The 18680-nt window shown below is 44.2% G+C and overlaps 1 protein-coding gene across 5 annotated transcripts in view; it reads right to left on the reverse strand.

Moving 5' to 3' along the window:
- SEMA5A (semaphorin 5A) overlaps positions 1-18680 on the reverse strand; it is a 484691-nt gene that overhangs the window by 157953 nt on the left and 308058 nt on the right. For 4 of the 5 annotated variants that reach the window (XM_060146861.1, XM_060146858.1, XM_060146857.1 and 1 more), the window contains exons 7-8: positions 12764-12874; positions 10957-11170 (exon numbers count right to left, since the gene is read on the reverse strand). In XM_060146861.1, the coding sequence (XP_060002844.1) occupies positions 10957-11170; positions 12764-12874 (325 nt within the window). The remainder of the gene's footprint in view (positions 1-10956; positions 11171-12763; positions 12875-18680) is intronic. The other variant, XM_060146860.1, reaches the window with a different exon arrangement.

The raw sequence follows: 18680 nt of genomic DNA on the forward strand, positions 1-18680 counted from the left end.
TGGAAATCTTTTGAGAGGGAAGAGGAGTAATGTTAATCATGCCAGGTGTCAGGAGTGATCCAGGACCGTCACCAGGAAACAGCTATGATGTCTAGACAATGAACATCAAAACATTTTCGTGAGTGGTTATATAAGTACTAGTAAATTTCTATATAGCATATTGTGTTCTCTATAATGGGGCATATCTTCTTTGCGGGGATCTTTGTTTTTTTTACGCAGGTCTCCATATGCCTTAGTGTATACAGTTGGTGCCTCTGGCGTCATAATATCTTGATGGGGGAAGGAAGAGTGGGATTTATCCATTCCCTTTTTTTTAAATAAATTTATTTATTAAATTTATTTATTTTTGGCTGCATTGGGTCTTCGTTGCTGCACGTGGGCTTTCTCTAGTTGTGGTGAGCCGGGGCTACTCTTCACTGCAGTGCACGGGCCTCTCATTGTGGTGGCTTCTCTTGTTGCAGAGCATGGGCTCTAGGCACGTGGGCTTCAGTAGTTGTGGCTCACGGGCTCTAGAGCACAGGCTCAGTAGCTGTGGCACATGGGCCCAGTTGCTCCACAGCATGTGGGATCTTCCCAGACCAGGGTTCAAACCCACGTCCCCTGCACTGTCAGGTGGATTCTTAACCACTGCACCACCAGGGAAGCCTCATCCATTCTCTTTTGAAATGTGTAAATTGGAAGTCCAAATTGCAACTGAGCAGGACCCTTCCCAGGACAAACGCCCCACCCCCGCTGTCCTCTGCCTGCCTCTTGTCTGTTAAAAAAAAAAAAAAAAATTGGCCAAAGAATAAATTTAATCAGAGAAATGGGAAAATACAGAAGCAAAGGAAAACAGTCAAGCAAGACAAAATAATAATCGTTTAGCCATTAAACAAAGTCAAGGACCTTTATTTCCTCCTCAAGGGCTATAGATAATATTCTGAGCCATGTCCTTTGAGGGGGTTTGCAGATACTGAAGTCCCCACCAGGTGGAAGAAATTAACTGTACGCTGCCCACAAGCACAGAGACCCCAGACTGGGTGGAACCAGAAGGTCAGTGATGTTGACTCCTGGCTACCTCACCACCACTCAATCTGAAAAAGATCCACGAGTTGATCATGTACCTTGCAACTCTCTCCTCAGCACATGGCCCCTTCCTCATTTCCCTGTTTAATCTTTGAGCAAAACCTGGGGAGTGGGAGTTGGCTCCTGGGGACATGAGTCCACCTTCTCCCCAGAATGGCTGGCTTCCTCAATAAAGCCATCTTTCCCTTTACCTAACATTTGTCTCTCAGTATTGGATTCTTGAGGAACATGCAGCCGAACCTGAGTTCGGTGACAACATGACTTATTGGCAAGTATAGAGCCTTCATCACAACACTAAAGGGATTCTGTGCTGCCCAACTTTCAGGAACTCAGCACTCAATGACTGGGACAGAACACATTATTTTCAAAGAGCACAATAATTGATTCCTTCCTGTCACCTACCAGATGTTTGTGTCCATAAAGGGCTGTGTTAAATAACCCCACAGGCTCTTCTTCTTTGGGTTTAATAACCCCGGCTCATTCCATCTCCTTTTGCAAGTTTTCACCAATCAAGAAGCACCGGCCACTATTTCCAAAGTCCCTGGATCCCGCTTCCATGGCAACTTGTGCATAAAAATGTGGACATCAGGAGAGAGACGGAGGCAGCTTATGGTGGCAGTATTTCCTAAGATGTTGACTAAACAAAGGGGAGGCCAGAAGTCCACAGAGGGGGAAGGATCTGTCTTCAAATCCTAGCTCGTGCATGCTTCAGCATGTAGCCCTGGTTCAGATAACACCTATGTGGAGTCTCCCAACCACCTGTAAGTTGAAAAGAGCCACTGTGACTCCCCCTTGCACCTGGAGTAACAACTGGATGTACCAGAGGCTCCAGCAGGTGCACGGACAGGCAAATGGTATGCAGGGAGGCCATTTATTTAAACCCTTTTCTGACCCTATAAAGATCATCGGACTTGGTTTACAACACTCTTTCCAAAGGGTGTTTACATCCATCCTACACAAGACAGACAATCTGCCCAACGCCCTCTGATAGGTTTGATCAAGCCTGAAAATTAGAAAAGGGCAGCTCGTCATGCTGGGTCTCACGTCACACAACTTTGCTCCCATGCTCTAAGTCCACGTGTCATCACCTTCACAAGTTGAAACTTCACGAGTCAGCTGTCAGCTGTTAGCCTTTCAGCTGCAGTACTGAACACAGCCCACTGTTCACAAGGACGGCCCTCTGAAAGCATCTCCCCAGGTGCTGTCTGGTAAAGTACAAAACTAGGCTGCTGACGACACAATCGTGATTTTTGTTCTGGGTTTTACCTAGCTTCTTTTCCTTGGTAAACACTACAGATTTCCTAAACAAGTACACTTCATTCCCAGGCCCCTCTTGTCTTTATTTTGCTTATCTGGGAACAGCCTGCATTTATGAATTTCCTGCTTTCGCAAATCTTGTCTGTCCAGGGAGAGCCTAGTGCAGACTGTTCACACCTCAGGGACTGCACTGTGTAGACTGCCAGAAAGTGATCTCACTGTCTCCAGGATGGAGCCCAACAGGGTCACCCCAGCCTGGCCATGTCTGGACCCCCAAGAAGTGGTGTCTGCGCCCAGGGAGAAGCAGGGAGCTCCACAAAGCACCTGTCTTCATGGTAAGCAGAAACTATTTTTCCTTGAGTTAAGCACAGAAGGATTTTTCTCCCTCCAAGTAAGTTATCTTTAATCACTAGAAGGTTAATCATTGTATTTTAAAGACCTCAAAGAGTCTATTTAATGTGTGGGTAACATCGATAGAGTTATTTCAAACTAGGAGAATTTGAGATTGTTACAGACAGAGTTTTCTTGACTGGAAACATAATAGCTCATTAAAAATGATACAATGGGGCTTCCCTGGTGGCTCAGTGGTTGAGAGTCCGCCTGCCGATGGAGGGGACGTGGGTTCGTGCCCCGGTCCGGGAAGATCCCACATGCCGCGGAGCGGCTGGGCCCGTGAGCCATGGCCGCTGAGCCTGCGCGTCCGGAGCCTGTGCTCTGCAACGGGAGAGGCCACGGCAGTGAAGGCCCACGTACCACAAAAAAAAAAAAAAAAAAAAAAAAAAAGATACAATGGATTTCAAGTGTGTTTTCCTCCAGGTGGAGGTCAAGCCTGGAATCTCAGAGAATAGGAGGAAGCAGCAGAGTTCTGTGGAGAAAACCCAAGAGAGAGACAAACGCTGCCTCCAGGGAAGGAAAATAAGCAGGTTGCTGCCTGCCAGTGAGATTAGGCCCCCAAAGATGTCCCTGCTGAAAGCTCACTGACAGATTCCTTTTTCCAAGTTCCTATCGAGGTTTTAGTCCATGTGCGAGCAAGCAGCTCCCCCAGAACCCACAAACGCAATCTGTACAGTGCTAATTTGCAGACGTATTTTTTTTTCCCTTTTCATGGGTTGACTGTCTCCCCGATTTGATTGCCAGTTTCTTGAAGGCAAGTTTTACAGCTTCTCTATTTTAAGCACAGACCATTAAACATGTATTACCCTGCTTTACCATAATCATTTAATAAGGGTTATTAACAATTAGTATTTTAATGCGTTAAGGCTGTTAAGGTACTTCTCTAAACACGTAAGTTTGTTTGAAGAGCGATTTTTGCACAGGGGAAAAAATCCGATTTTGAAACTTACAGTCGTGACCAAACATATAACTCAATGTTTCAAGTTCCTCCAGAACATTATCCAATTAATCATACTGTCTTTGATAACTAACTGAAGACATAATGGTTGAAAATGGGAGTCCACATGAGAATGGCAAAAGAAGATTCTTTACATGTTTGGACCCGCATCAGTTTCAAACATACAAATCTATATTTTTAAAGTTCTGGGTTACAACTCATACGACACGTTCCCTTTGTTAACAACAAAATTCATATTTCTGCCACTTATGAAATGTGCCTATCTTCTAGTCATTCAACAAATATTGATGGAGTCTCAACTGTGTTTCAGGCACTATATGAAATGCTGACCACACAAAAATGGATCCCACCTAATCCCTGCCCTCAAGGAATTCAGAAACTCATGGGTGGGGAAAACAAAGATGTAAACTTCTCATCTATTAGTTCATTTATTCAAAAATGATGTAGTGGGTGTTTACCATGTGTCCAGCACTGTTGAAAGTATATGGGATCCATCGGTGACCAACAAGTAAGCCTGGCCACTAGGGAACATTCATTCTAGTGGAGGAAAGGAGACAAGTACTAAAAGCATAACATAAGGATAAAAGTCTAACGTGGCTAAGGGGAATCAAGAGGGCTAGACGGAGGAGGGGGTCGTTTCAAATAAGGTGGTCAGCGGCGAGGTCCCATTGAGAAGTGGCATTTGAGCAAAGATAATGGAGTTAAACCCACTGGCCAGCTGGATTGCCTGGGGCTGAGAGCTCTCCAGATAGAACAGGGACCAGCAAACTATAGCCATCAGGCCAGATCCTGCCCGCTGGCTATGAATAAAGTTGTATGTGCACGCAGCGTGCATTGGTGACGGCTGCCTTCATACTACGATGGCAGAATTGAAAAGCTGCAACAGAGACCATACGGATGCAAAATCTAAAATATTCGCTCTCTGGCCCTTTATAGAAAACGTCTGCTAATCCCTGGAAGAAAGGAGGGAGCCAGTGGCAATGCACGTAAGAGGTTAAAGCAGGAGCAAGGGTGGGTAGGAGAGAGCACAGGGAAGCATCGGGGGCTGGCCAGCACTGCCTCAGCTTTCTCTGCAGGTGAAATGGGGATGCGAGCGGGGTTGGAGCAGGACAGGGGCCACGCGCTCCAGCATCGTGGGGTGAAGACAGCCATGCACAACGCCCATCAAGAAGGGATGAAAGGGACCCACCGAGTCTTGGGGAAACTGCAACTTCAACTGAAGCTACGGAGGAGCAGGAATTACGGATGAGGCAAAACTCAAGGGAAGAAAGAACAGTATAAACAGCACGTGGGAAGGAGCATGGTGAGGAAAGCACAGGGCAGCCAGGGAAATGCACACTCCGCCTTAAAGCATGCTGAGAGGGCACGTGGGCAAAGGAGCAGCGGAGTCAGATCACACAGGCTGGGAAAGAGAAAACCCGATGAAGGTGTCACAGCCAGCCCTGCTCTCCTCTCCACGTCAGCCCTTGCTGGCAGCCGATGGCTCGGCCACCACCTGGGTCTTGCTGCACTGGTGCAGGGGCGCAGGCGGGACACCCACTCACTGGTGGACAGCTGTAATGGTGGTGGTATCATAAGGCAATGCACCTGGAACTCTGGTATTAGATCCAAGGCACTTAGCTTGCTCAGGGCAGGTTGCTGGAACCCTACCACGTAGTATTTATGCTGGGTCTCTGGGAGGTGCGGTGGGAAGATTAGAGGCTTGGTAGGTCCTTACTCAGGGCTCTCTGTATCCTGGCAGGACGTCACCCTGGACAGCCTGATGTCACCACTTGCCTGAAGAGTAGCCCTGAAGCAAAGGAGGTCCCCAGAGGCTTGGGTCCCTGAAGGGTCATGACTTGCCATGTTTGTCTACATGTTCTGACATTCTGAAGAGCATCCTTTGTGCCGTGTGCTTCTCTTGCTCTGGAGGGTCACAGTGCTGAGTTTTGCCAAGCCTTCACTGCAGCCCTTTGAGGGAGTAATTCAGACACAGAATGAGGGGGATGAAATCCACTTTAGAATGCTGCCTAAGAGAGAGGCACCCCTTCCCCAGAGATCGCGAGGTGGAGGAGGGGTGCACAGTGGATAAGGCTACAGTTTAAGTGGATGGACTGTCCACCCCAGTGCTCTGGAGCATGGAAGGAGGAAACGGGTGCAGGCCGGCTCTGCCCTGGGCGAAGACAACAACCCCTTGAGCCCTACCTGATGACTTCTGACGCTTTTTATTGGGAACAAGAAGGGAACACTGTCTGTCGAGAACGAGGAGAACACAGCTGAGACCAGGAGACTGAGTGTGGCCAGAGGATTCACCCGCAACACAGAAAGAGACGTAACAGTGTCATTGGAAAATAAGACGCAGAAGTTTAAGATTTCAACATTTGAGCGTTTCCTGATTAGGGCACTATTGCGGGTTGCATTGTATCCCCCCAAATATATGTTGGTACCTATAAATGTGACCTTGTTTGGAAGGAGGGTCATGGCAGATATAATTCGTAAAGATGAGGTCATACTGGGATAAGGGGGGCCCTAATCCCATAGGACCCATGTGAGGACACAGAGCCACAGGAGGAAGACCGTGTGAACAGAGGGAAAGACTGGAGTGTTGCTGCCACAAGTCAAGGGATGATGAGGGCTGTGGAGCTACAAGAGGTGAGGAAGGGCCCTCCCCTGGAGTCTTCAAGGAGAGCACGGGCGGCCGACACCTTGATCTTGGACCTCTCACCTCCAGAGCTCTGAGCGAACACATTTCTGTTCTAAGCTACCCAGTTTGTAGCACTTCGTGGCAGCAACCCTAGGAAACAAACAAAACAAACACAGCCAGCGTCCAAAACATCGCTGAAGGCATGGCTTGAGGCAGTGAAGTTGGTTGGTGCCTAGCTGCTGGCTGAGGCGGGAGATGCCTGGCACAGGGCTGGAAGAGGCAAACAAGAAATGCTAGCGACCGCTGTACCGCTCATGCCACGAGTTTGCCCTGTACGAGTTAATTAACCCAATTATGGAAAGGGTCTACCTCCCTGTACAGGCAAATTATCCTATACACAATTTAATCACAGCAGGGAAGCTGAAAACAAAAATTCTGCTGACCACGGTTCACAGGTGCTATCCCCCACACCTCCCCTGCCGAGAAAGTTTTCTTTCGTCAACAGAGAAATGTTGGCAGAAAACTGGTAAATGGCCAAACCAAAGACAGGAGCTCTGCTTATCATAACCTGTAAGCAGCTGTTAGCTGAGTGATGGCCTCCCAGGGGCCCTGAGCCCGGTAGACACCTGGAGGTACTGAGGATTGTGCAGTAGGTGAATGTGTCCGGGGGACCTGGATGTAGCAGCAGCAGGACATGGCAGTCAGGAGAGTCCAGCCCAGAGGGGCAGCAGGGGGCACAGTGGGGAAAGCACACAGGAGGCTTGTCCGTGTCAGGAAAGATGGGAAACAAGAGGCTGGTAGGTGTCAGTAATCAGGAACCACAGCCCAAAACGTTCCTCCACGAACCCAGCCAACAGACATTTACTCACTGCCACTACGCATCCGATGTCGTATCAGACTTTGGGGAGTTCTCAGTAATTACGTCTATTTATCGAGTACCTGCTGCATGCCACCAATATTCGTCATATCTTCATGGTCTGATTTTTTATCTCACAACTGCCAGGTCCGGCGGCAAGTTATTTCCAGGTTGCAAGCGAGGAAACCGAGAATTGAGACAAATCAGCATCCTGAAGGGTGAGCACTGATTCGCCGGCAGGACTTTCCACCTCCAAAGCCTCCATCCCCTACCTTCTTATACGACCACTGAGCCCACGAAAAGACAGTGACCTCTGCCCAGATAACCTTGTAAGTTAATAGATGTTTGCTACCCTTCTCTCTATCTCCTGCTCTTGACCTGGGATGGAGGGCTGCCCTTCCCCAGCTCCTGGGGCCTGGGTTCTGGGATCTGCAAGTAATAAACCTTGTGACTGTACTTTCTTTGCGTGAGTGTATTGAAAACGCACCTTCAATCAAAGCCCCAGGGTTTTCACTTCCCCAAAACGGGAGGTTGGATGCTGAGGAAGCTGCCTGCCAACCCCACGTGGAAGCTTGTACCTCTTCATTCAGCAGGTCATAATCTGCATATTCTTAACACACCAGCCCTGGGATTTTCCAACACTAAGCTCTATCAAGAACAAATCTAACTGTCTGATCTCCATTTACTGGGCACCTAATATCACACAGGAAATAGGACTCTTCTTGGATACTGCAGAACTAAGGGTGTTTTTAGTTTCATTGCATTTCTTTGCCTTTGTCTCATGGAAGAGGGAGGAGATCTGAGCATTTTTATAAAAAGATGGTGATTATCACCAGAGAGCAAGAAATTTAAGGATATGGAAAAAAAGGATAACAGGTAAGGCACCAACCTCCAGTAAAGAAAGAAAATTACTCCAGAGCACAGTGGAAAGAACAGAGACAGGGTGTCTGGTCAAAGGGCAGATGGAAGGAAAAGTGTGGATTCCAAGAACAGTGAGAATAAATGTCCCTGCATCCGGGCCCAGCAGGGGCACAGAAGCAGAGCTCAGTGGGGCTCAGAGGCCAGAATCTATGCTGGAGGGAGAGTCAGAGCAGAAAACCAGGGCCAATCAGAGGTAGAAATGATACCTCAGGGTTCAGTAGAAGAAAGTGTCCCAAGAGAACACAGGAGAGGGAATCAACACTCAACTTGAGAGCCTCAGGGCTCTCTGTGCTCTGCCCTGGGAGTGAGGGCCTTCCTAGTGGCGAACAAGAGGGTGACACTCCCTGAGGACGGCGGGACAATTCAGTGCCATGCGAGTTATGATGACACCGTGAGCAGAGTGGCGGCTCCGCCACGTTCACCTTGGACTTATTTGCAATCGCCACAGTTGCTGGATAATATCACTTATGATTTTAGGACATATATGCCTACAGTGACTGTGGAAACCCTGGGTGAGCTCTTCAGCTGTCCTTATGATATCACCTGACTCTCAAATGGGAAAGATTACACCCAGAAGGTTAACAGCATCTGAACGCCTGATCAGCCTGGGCATCTAAGTCACATGGAAAGAAACAGTGTTTCTAACTCATGCCATAACCTGAATTATTTTCCCAAGATATTATTCAGGGTGTCGCTTCCGGGGAAAGAAAGAGATTGTATTCCGAATTAATTTTTACTTTGCTTTCAGCAAACTCTAAATGCAATGCTTGTGGCTGGGGAATAAGTCATTTTGATTTTTAACTGGAAACTGCTTGGCCAGTAAAACTCAACAAATGAATAGAAAGAACTTTAAGCTACACAGATGAAAGAAAGCATCAGAGCGGAAAGGAAACCTTCCACAGAGAGTTGAAAGGTCCAGTTGAAACCAGTTCAACAGAAATAATGTTAACCTAGGGAATCTAGTTAGTGCTTTGGTTTGAGAAAACAATTCACGTTGCCCTTTGGAAGCTCACGGAGTCATTCAACTTGCTGAAGAAACTGGATGAAGACTCTTTTCTCTACAAGGGAGTCTTTTAAAGGCAAACTATGATGGCTGGTTTGACTATCTTATTTGACAAAATGCTTGTGTGTATATATACACATATGCATAAATATGCAGACGTGATCATTCTAAACCAGTGGTTCTCAAAGAGAGGCAATATTTCCCCCAAGGAATATCTGGCAGTTTCTGGACAAAGTTTTTGTTGTCACAATTCAGGAGGTGGGCCATGCGATTGCAACTAGTGGGTATAATGCAGGGTTGCTGCTAACCACCCTGCAATAATCAGGACAAACTCCCTCCCCCCAAAAAAGAATTATCTGGCCCAAAGCATCAATAGTGCTGAGGGGAGAAACTCGGGTCTACAATAATGAGCTGGTACCTGATTAAAAGCCAGTAAATCTTCGTAGGACTTGAAAGCTCAAAATAGTAAATATTATCATGGCAATTACAAGATTTCATCTTTATGCGAACTATCAACTAAACGACTGAGGGAATGGATTACATATGGTGCATACATCTATCGATAACATTGTGTTTGCTAGTGTGTGTGTGTGTGTGTGTGTGTGTAACATTGTGTTTGCTAGTGTGTGTGTGTACCCATATGCAGAGGGCTGAATTTCAGCTGGCAGGTCTCAGTACCTAGCCAACTTTAACTTCAGTTTGAGTGGCTGGAATCACTTTCTATTTGTTAATTGAGCAAGTGACCAAGTTCTAGCCCAGGATTCAAGGGAAGTCTTCTGGGGGTTTCTGATTTCTTCAAAAAAAGGACACAAGGAACGTGGTTCTTCTTCCCCTGGATATTGTCATGTCTGGATGCAGTACCAGGAATTGTAGCCGCAGGTTTGCACCCATGAGCAGAGCTAGCCTGAGGACCAACCTGACAGACTGTGGGTGGCAGAGACAGTGGTGACAGGACTTGGGTCCCTTACTAACTCTTGAGTCATTAAAGTGAGCAACTCTGAAGACACCTACCCTGACCTTCCAGTTGTATGACTTGACACCCTTTTTTAAAAAACTGTGGTCAACTTATATGTGGAATCTAAAAGAAAAAATGATATAAATGAACTTATTTACAAAACAGAAACAGACTTCGAAAACAAACTTATGGTTACCAAAGGGGAAACGTGGTGCGGAGGGATAAATTAGAAGTGTGGGATTGACATATACACACTACTCTATATAAAATAAATAATCAACAAGGACCTACTGTGTAGCACAGGGAACTCTACTCAATATTCTGTAATAACCTATATGGGAAAAGAATCTGAAAAAGAGTGGATACATGTATGCGTAGAACTGAATCACTTTGCTGTACACCTGAAGCTGACACAACGTTGTAAATCAACTACACTCCAATATAAAATAAAAAATTAAATTAAAAAAAATGGTCAAGTTATTTGGAGCTACCTAAAGCCAAACACATTCTTTTACACAATTGCCTGAAACTTTCATGAAACGCTAGTAATTTCCCTTTTTAGGTATCTAATAAAGAAGTTAAGAAAGAATGCACATGAGGCTGCAGATATCTTTGACATGACATCGGATTTCCTAAACTGCAAACAATAATATGAAAAAGCAGCTTCAGTTTGAGGAACGCTCATATCACCATTAGCTTTATTATCATGTCCTAAGTGTGGAGAATATCACTTCTCTTCCGAGTTGGCAAAGAGCCATCTGATACCTTTCCACACTGAAATCCAAAAGCGGGTACATTTTGATTTCTTTAGAAAATGAAGAAATTATTTTATTTTTAGAAATGGTGACAGTTTGCTTTTGAACACCAAGTCACCGGGCATCACAGACCAACGAGAGGGGAAACTGGGAGTGAAGGTAAGACTTACCGTTGAGCCATTTGGAGTTGTACTGCGCGGTGCGGAGAGGGGGCAAGACGCCCAGACTTCGGTAAATGGCGGGATCGCGTCCGGGGAAATCCATGGCCGTGGCTGCATAGACCTCCCCGCCCGCCGTGAGGAGAGCCGTGGAATTGTGCCGAGGGCTGTAAGGACAGCGCGCCATGCCGCTGATCTGATCATGGATCTCCGTCAGGTTACTCAGCTAGGTGTGAAGACGAGACAGAGAAACAAATTATCCCCCAGGAAACCCCTTTAAGAGCGTTAATGGAGCATATCCACCCAAACTGCAAAGGAAGCATGCACGATAAACTCTCTGGGGCTCATACAATGTGACAGACTTCTGCACTCTGACTTGGATGAGAACAGTACACGGTGGTCATCCTTAGACAATCTACCAAACAAGCTCTCTCATCATCCTTTGAGAGTTACTGAACCTCTGGCTTTCGGATACTCACAAAAGACGAAGTGAGATTATTGTCTATGACTTTATTTATAATGCATGGGACAGTGCAGATTTTTCCACTTTAATTTAAAAACCCAACTTCAATATTTATAGAAATACAAATTGCAATAAAAATTATGTACAATTTTATCAATAAAAGTGAATCGAAATATTATGAACAGCCCAAAACTGCATTCATGGGTAAGGATGTATGGACATTTAGCTCCACGTAGCCCAAATTTTCAAGCCTTTAGTTTTTAGTTTTCAGAGAGGCAACTCAGTGCCTGGCAGTCAAGTGGTGGGAATCCAGCATTTGAGGAGCTGAACAATCAGTGAATGAGAAAAGTTCTTTGGATGGGGAGGGAATCTTTGCTCTCCTCTGGTTTCTTTACTCTTACCTGAGAGGTACAAGAGCAGAGGGGTTAGGCAGGGGGGCTCAGATACACTGCCTGCTTTATTAGACGTGTAGCCCCGGGTAAGCTACTTCAAGTCTTTAAGGCTTAGACTCTTATAAAGTGGTGACCCAAAGGGTAAGCAACACATAGGGTGGATGTGGGGATGAAGTTGTAAGGTGCTTCGGACAGGCCATGGTACCTAGGGATCTCTCTGTGAGCATCACTTCTTATCATCAACATCCTCCCTTTCTTTCCAATAACTGAATGTTATTTGAAAATAATGAATACTAAAAGAGGATGGTAAGCTCAGGTCTTGAGAGAAAGTGTGTAACCAGGAAATTAACATAGTGATATTTCTTCATCATGTTCCTGGAGGAAGATCAAATGAATATCCCATATAAGGAAGATTACACGTGTGCTCTGATAACCCGGCAGTTCTACGGGTATAAGACCTGGATGCTGAAAATTCCCCTGTCAATAATGACAGGTTAAAATAAAAAGACAGAGGGTGGCATATAACTTTACTTTTCCTAGGGTTCCATTTGTTTGCTAGTTTGCTTTACTTTTTTGACACTCTTCTCATCCAATTTGTAAACTGTATTTTCTTCACTTGGATTATGATTTTAGGTTATTTTAATACTTAACAGCCTCCCTACAATAAAGAAGAAAAAGAAATAAGAATACGTTTAGGATTATGTTTAGGGTCTGGTGGGAAATAAGCTGGTAGAAATAGTCTGAAAGCATATTTAAATTTAATTAAACAAGCTAGAATTATTACCAGTTCTTTATATAATAGTGTTATTAGTAATAGATCAGTACATCAAATATTTACTCAGTTTGACAAAAGATGTTTTTTAAAATTAAAAAGCAACTCTTTGGAGAATAGAAACACGTTTAAAACTAGGGTTTTAATAGAATGCTTGGATTTTCCAGGTATTAAAATCTGTCAAAGCTCCACCTGAAGCCGTACCGTGCGGTTGGTGCAGACCGGCGTGAAAGCGTTGGTTCCACAGGTAAATAACCTGTCGCCACCCACCAACAGTACCCGGATGTAGTTCTGACATTCCTCCTGAAAAAATTAAAAAATCACAAGAAACTTGTTAAGGACGCCTGAGCGCAAGAGGAACGGTGAATATGAATACATCTTGTCTAGTTAATAGATTAGACGTTAATTAACCAGTAAAAACAAACAAACCAAAAAATCCTCTCGGATACTGACCAAAAAATAACAACCGAACTCTAAAATAGTCTGACTTTCTCTGCACACTTGCTCAATCGAGGATATTTGTAAAGATAGATATAAATATACGTTCAGTTAAAATCTCAAAGCATGTGTCTTCTTTTGAGGAATGGGCTTTCATTTTGAGTTGTAGCTGATAACAGTGTGAGCCCTAAATTGCCTTTGACATATATTAGGAAAATAAATAAACACTGCTCATGAAACAGTGTCTTAGAAAACTTCCCCAGGAACTTGAAAAAACATGGTGAATGCTTCTCCAGATGCTAGGGTCACATGGGAAACTCTGCAAATTGCAAGAAGTTTCACATAAAGTTCTCAAAATGCATACACAGCAAGAATCTATAAACATGTTTGATTCTCTGATGAAAAATTAAAATATAACTAATAAGTCAAGGATGTCTGGAACAAGAGGCATGAAAGCTCATGCTGGGGGATGGCTCACAGCTGAATTTTTTTGCTGTGACTGCAAAACATACATAGAAGTCTAAGACATGGTCACAGTAGTGCAGGAACTTTCAGGTAGAGAGCTCTTCATTCATTCAGCCAGCAAGCATTTACTGATTAGATACTCTTTGGCAGAGACTGTGGAAAAAGTCACAATCTAGGCTCGTAGCGCAAAATTAAAATACACGGAGCTGTCCATGTGCTCTAATGAGGAGTCACCGGAGAACAGCATATTGCTAGCTCCAGAGGAGAGGGGAAGGGAGGAGGTGTAGGAAGGCTCCCTGGAGGAGATGACACCTGAGATAAGTTTCAAAGGAAGAGTAGGATTTGGTGAGGCTTCCTTGAGGAGGTACCCCCTGACACTTGCAGGATTTTACCGAGCAAAGGAGGGAAAACACATTCTCAGCAGAAAGAATGGACTGTGACAAGGCATCACGGTTGGAGAAAGCACCGTGCTTTCACTATGTACAGAAGAGGCAGACATAAGCTGGGGAGCCAGACACAGGCCAGGTGTGCTAGACCAGTGAGTTTACTTTTTATTCTGAATGTGAAGGAACCGTTTTATGTTTTTACTGCATGCAGTTGTTGTTTTTTTAAACATCTTTACTGGAGTATAATTGCTTTACAACGTTGTGTTAGATTCTGCTTATAACGAAGTGAATCAGCTATACATATACATATATCCCCACATCCCCTCCCTCTTGCGTCTCCCTCCCACCCTCCCTATCCCACCCCTCCGGGTGGTCACAGAGCACCGAGCTGATCTCCCTGTGCCACTGCATGCCGTTTTGACCTGAGGTGATGTTTGTAAATGAAGGACCGCTCTGGACCATGTGGAAGCTAGTAGAGATGTGATATGGCAGTTCAGGAGACAGGTAAGGAAACTACTTCCATAATTCAGTCCCTCCTGCTTCCGTGTGAAAGGGCAAAGTCAGACTCCAGCAAATGAACAGGAAATGGTGACTGACCAACCAACCAGACCTAGAAGATGCTGCATGATGATATATCGGTTTGACACACATTTCCCCAATCAGGAGGATCTGGATCTAATGGCACAGCAGTGCTCTCTTCCGTGGAATGGAGCCTCAGTCTTCACGAAATGTTGATTTGCCATAACTCAGCCTGTGGCATGGCCTAGCTGTGGATATAAAATGAGCTAAAATATTTGAATTTGTTTTCTAACTGTAAAGTGAAATATCGAAGGTAGATAATTTTCCTAATACTACTACTAACAATAAAAGCAACAAATTATCCTGCAGTCTAAAAAACAAACAAACAAACAAAAAAACAACTAATACTAAACTTTCTTTGATTTTTTTGTATGGAAATATGTTAATATAAATGTTTCAGACATTACATGAAATTTCTAAAAATCTTATATGTTTGGTATAATGTTATAAGTCATAATTCTAGTTATTACTTTAAAATGTATATCTCAGAAATAACTAAATTTCCTTGCCAATTGCATTATTATGAACTTTCATCAAATCTTTAACCGTGGTCATTCTTAAGTCTTTTGTCTTTTACAGACAGTTCTGGGTGTACTCTGATGCTTTTGCAAAAATGTTCCTATAAAAGGGTTTCATCTTCAAGGAATTCATGGAAAAGACTCTGACAAGTACAGGTTTCTGGTAACTGACTATACTGCTGAACTGAATGAATAAGCATTTTCAGAACTCTAATGGAAAACTGATGAATTCATAAAAGTGCTAACAAAAGATCAAGATGAAAAAAAATTAATTACACGGGACTGAGTGAACTGATGAGGATGATTATAATTTTTGTGACTTTCTGTTTGAATTAAAAAAAAAAAATCCCACGAGGACTCAGAGGCAAAAAATATACCAGTCAATTTTCACTGCAAAGTAAAGGAGCTGTTACAGTGGAGGATTCCTGGACTGAATGTCAATATTATGACATAGTGTGAGTGTGTTTCGTGTTTGGTAATTGCAATCATTGTTGCTTCTGTCGTGGTCATCCATTTACAATGCTTGGTGTCAGTCTATTTATAGCCTGTAAAAATAAAATACAGTGTGTGTGTGCGGAAAAAAAAAAACAACAAATTATCATTGGCTGCTAAACTGAAGATACTTTGAAGAAAAAAAAAAGACAGAATGAAAGATCGAAATTAACTATTAGACGAATTAAGAAATGAGTGTCAAAGGAAGACAATAAATTGAGTAACTGAGAAAGGTGCACCTGATAGGGAGGCTTATTTTGTTCTGTTCTGTTTTGCTTTTATACCTGGGGAAAGGGAAGGAGAGTTCTGAAGAGAAAGAACAAACCAAGACATCAAAAAGGCACATCGTTATCCCTTCCCAGGGTCAGGGAGCTCTCACTCAGAGAACACAGAGGAGGGGTGCGCTGCCTCAGAGAGCAGAGGGGCACAGAGCTTGCAGAGACAGGATCAAGGCCAGGGTGGAAACCCCAGACCTAATGGCGTCTGAGGGCACTCCAGAAAGACAACTCGGGGAACACAGGGCTGAGATGGCTCTTGATGGCCGGAATGGACAAAGCAGACACAACAATGACACTATAATAAAGAATGAGAGAAAATTACAGACAGTGGAGAGATGTGGAGATTTTGTTTGTTTTCTGTTGCTGCTTTTAGAACTCTCTCAAGAATGAGTCAAAACATAAAAGAACTTTTCACGTTTTGTTTTTTAAAGCAGGAGACTGACACAGGTAGAAATGCTCTAGAGGCAGTCATATCACCGTGAACTTGGCCAAGGGTAAGTTATTCCAAGAGAATCATCCCCATTGAAAAGAGGTGCTCTCATGGCTGAGTCTTACAGACCTGGTGAAGAAAAAGCAAGGGCCTCTAATCAATTTTGGGAAGAGAAACAATAAAGATAACAGATGTGGTGTTTATCTTAATCTCCCAAAAGAAAGACAAAGTGAAAACAGGACTGTAGGTCATTAACCTTCCTGAAGGCCCATTACAAACTTGATGAAGAACTAGAAAGATGGCTGGGGATGTGATACCCAGGATGCTGACGTGTGTCAGAGCAGAAGGACAAATCCAACTGGTTGTCAAAAAAAATCCTGGAAAAAAGTAAATGAGGGAGGGCACAATATTATTTCAATTAGAACAGAGAGGGACTTCCCTGGTGGTCCAGTGGTTAAGACTTCGTCTTCCAATGCAGGGGGTGAGGGTTCGATCCCTGGTCGGGGAGCTAAGATCCCACATGCCTCGTGGCCAAAAAACCAAAACATAAAACAGAAGCAATACTGTAACAAATTCAAGAAAGACTTTCTAAAAATGGTCCACATCAAAAAAATTTTTTTAAAGAATTAGAACAGAGAATTTAAAAAGTATGTTCTGGAAATCACGAGAATACACTGTACCCTCTGGGAAAGGTTACCTGGGCTGTGTGTCTCCCCGATGCTGATAGGCTCCCTCATGTTGAGTGAGGATGTATGGAAGGAAGCAGGTAAATGTCAGGAAACTGGACAATCGGACATGGAGGCTTATGCGGTCTTTACTAAGAGGATGCAGGCATCACCAGCTCGGTGAAAGCCGTAGTTGCTTACATATGGTAAGTGGGGCCTGAGGAGGGTAATGCTTTAGGTAAGCCCAGCATGCAAGGCTGGAGGGAACAGAGAAGAGGATGGGGGGGGACTAGTTCTGTCCCATCACCAGTGAAGTTGGACGAGCTCTTCTCACCCTCTGTGTCCAATAGGAGGAACCACTGGAGGTGGGGTGGTCCTTCCGTGTTTCTTCTTAACTGTCCAAGGCTGAACTCATTCGCCCGACAGTCTGGGTCAGCTCAGCTCAGCCCCTTCCTGTTTCACTCCCCTAAATGTTCCCTCATGGTTAATTCACAAACTGCTCAACTGATTCTATCTAGAAACAGACTGGATGTGAATCCTAAGCAAATAAATACATTGAAAATAACAACTTTTTCTTTTTTTCTTTTTTTTTGATGAGAGATTGGAGAAAATCCAAGCAAAACAGAATGTAAAAACAGAAATGAAAGAAAGCAGAAGTACTTTGCTTTGGAGCAGAAGATCAATTTATGAATCAGTGGTGGCGCAGTGGTTGAGAGTCCGCCTGCCGAGGCAGGGGACGCGGGCTCGTGCCCCGGTCCGGGAAGATCCCACATGCCGCGCGGCGGCTGGGCCCGTGAGCCGTGGCCGCTGAGCCTGTGCGTCTGGAGCCTGTGCTCCGCAATGGGAGAGGCCACGACAGTGAGAGGCCTGCGTAACGCAAAAAAAAAAAAATTAAGAATGACAGGAAACGGCTGAGTGCCAGGCCCTGTAATACTGAGTCTCCTCATGATGGTGATCCCCAAATCCAAATTCTCCTATGGGAAAATCCATAGTCTATCACTTTGTCAGTCTTTGCTACAGACAGGGGCTTTTCACGGGTTACCTGAACCTACTAGAAGTACTGCTTGGACCACGTGTTTTAAAATATAACACAGAAGTCCTTTCAGGAGGTTCTACTCTAGGTTTATCTTTTAAATGAGCTTATCTAAATGTCCATGATAAGAATCTCACCTGAGAATTTGTTTCTTTTATCCCATTTCTGTAGCTCAAAAATGGCATAAGGGGATTTAAGGAATTCCAGTTTTCCAGGAAGACACAGTGCACGTTCCCAAGGCTCCCGGGAGCCTGCCAGCACATGGCTTCTGTTGTTACAGTGAAACTCATCTACCTCACTTTGATAATAGCACTTAAACATTAAAATAACCCGCTTGTGCCTGCAGTCCCACCGGTGGGTCAACCTGTCCTTGACTTTGAAGCAATTCCTGCTTGAATTGAGAGCCGACATGAACAGTTGCTGACTCACCGAAAGAGCTTTTAGATGCGACAGCCGATGCCCACTTGATCTCAAGGACATAAGACCAAGGCACCAGCAGAGAGAGCATGTGTTTGGGGACAATTTTCTTCATGAAATAACTGGGTTTGCCCTGCAGCACTTCATCATATTTATTTCCCAAACAGATGTTCTGCTTGAAGAAAGACTAACTGTGGATCTTAAAAAACTGGACCATCCAATCAGATGTAAATATATATATAAACACACACACACACACACACACATATATAAGACATATATACATATATAGGAGACATATATATTACATATGAATATATATGCATACATATTACAGAAGCATTTATATAAATATATAGACATACTATTATGTCCATAATTAGATATATAAATATAGATATTTATATG

Source organism: Lagenorhynchus albirostris, chromosome 3, assembly GCF_949774975.1.
Source record: "Lagenorhynchus albirostris chromosome 3, mLagAlb1.1, whole genome shotgun sequence".
NCBI classification, from domain to species: domain Eukaryota; kingdom Metazoa; phylum Chordata; class Mammalia; order Artiodactyla; family Delphinidae; genus Lagenorhynchus; species Lagenorhynchus albirostris.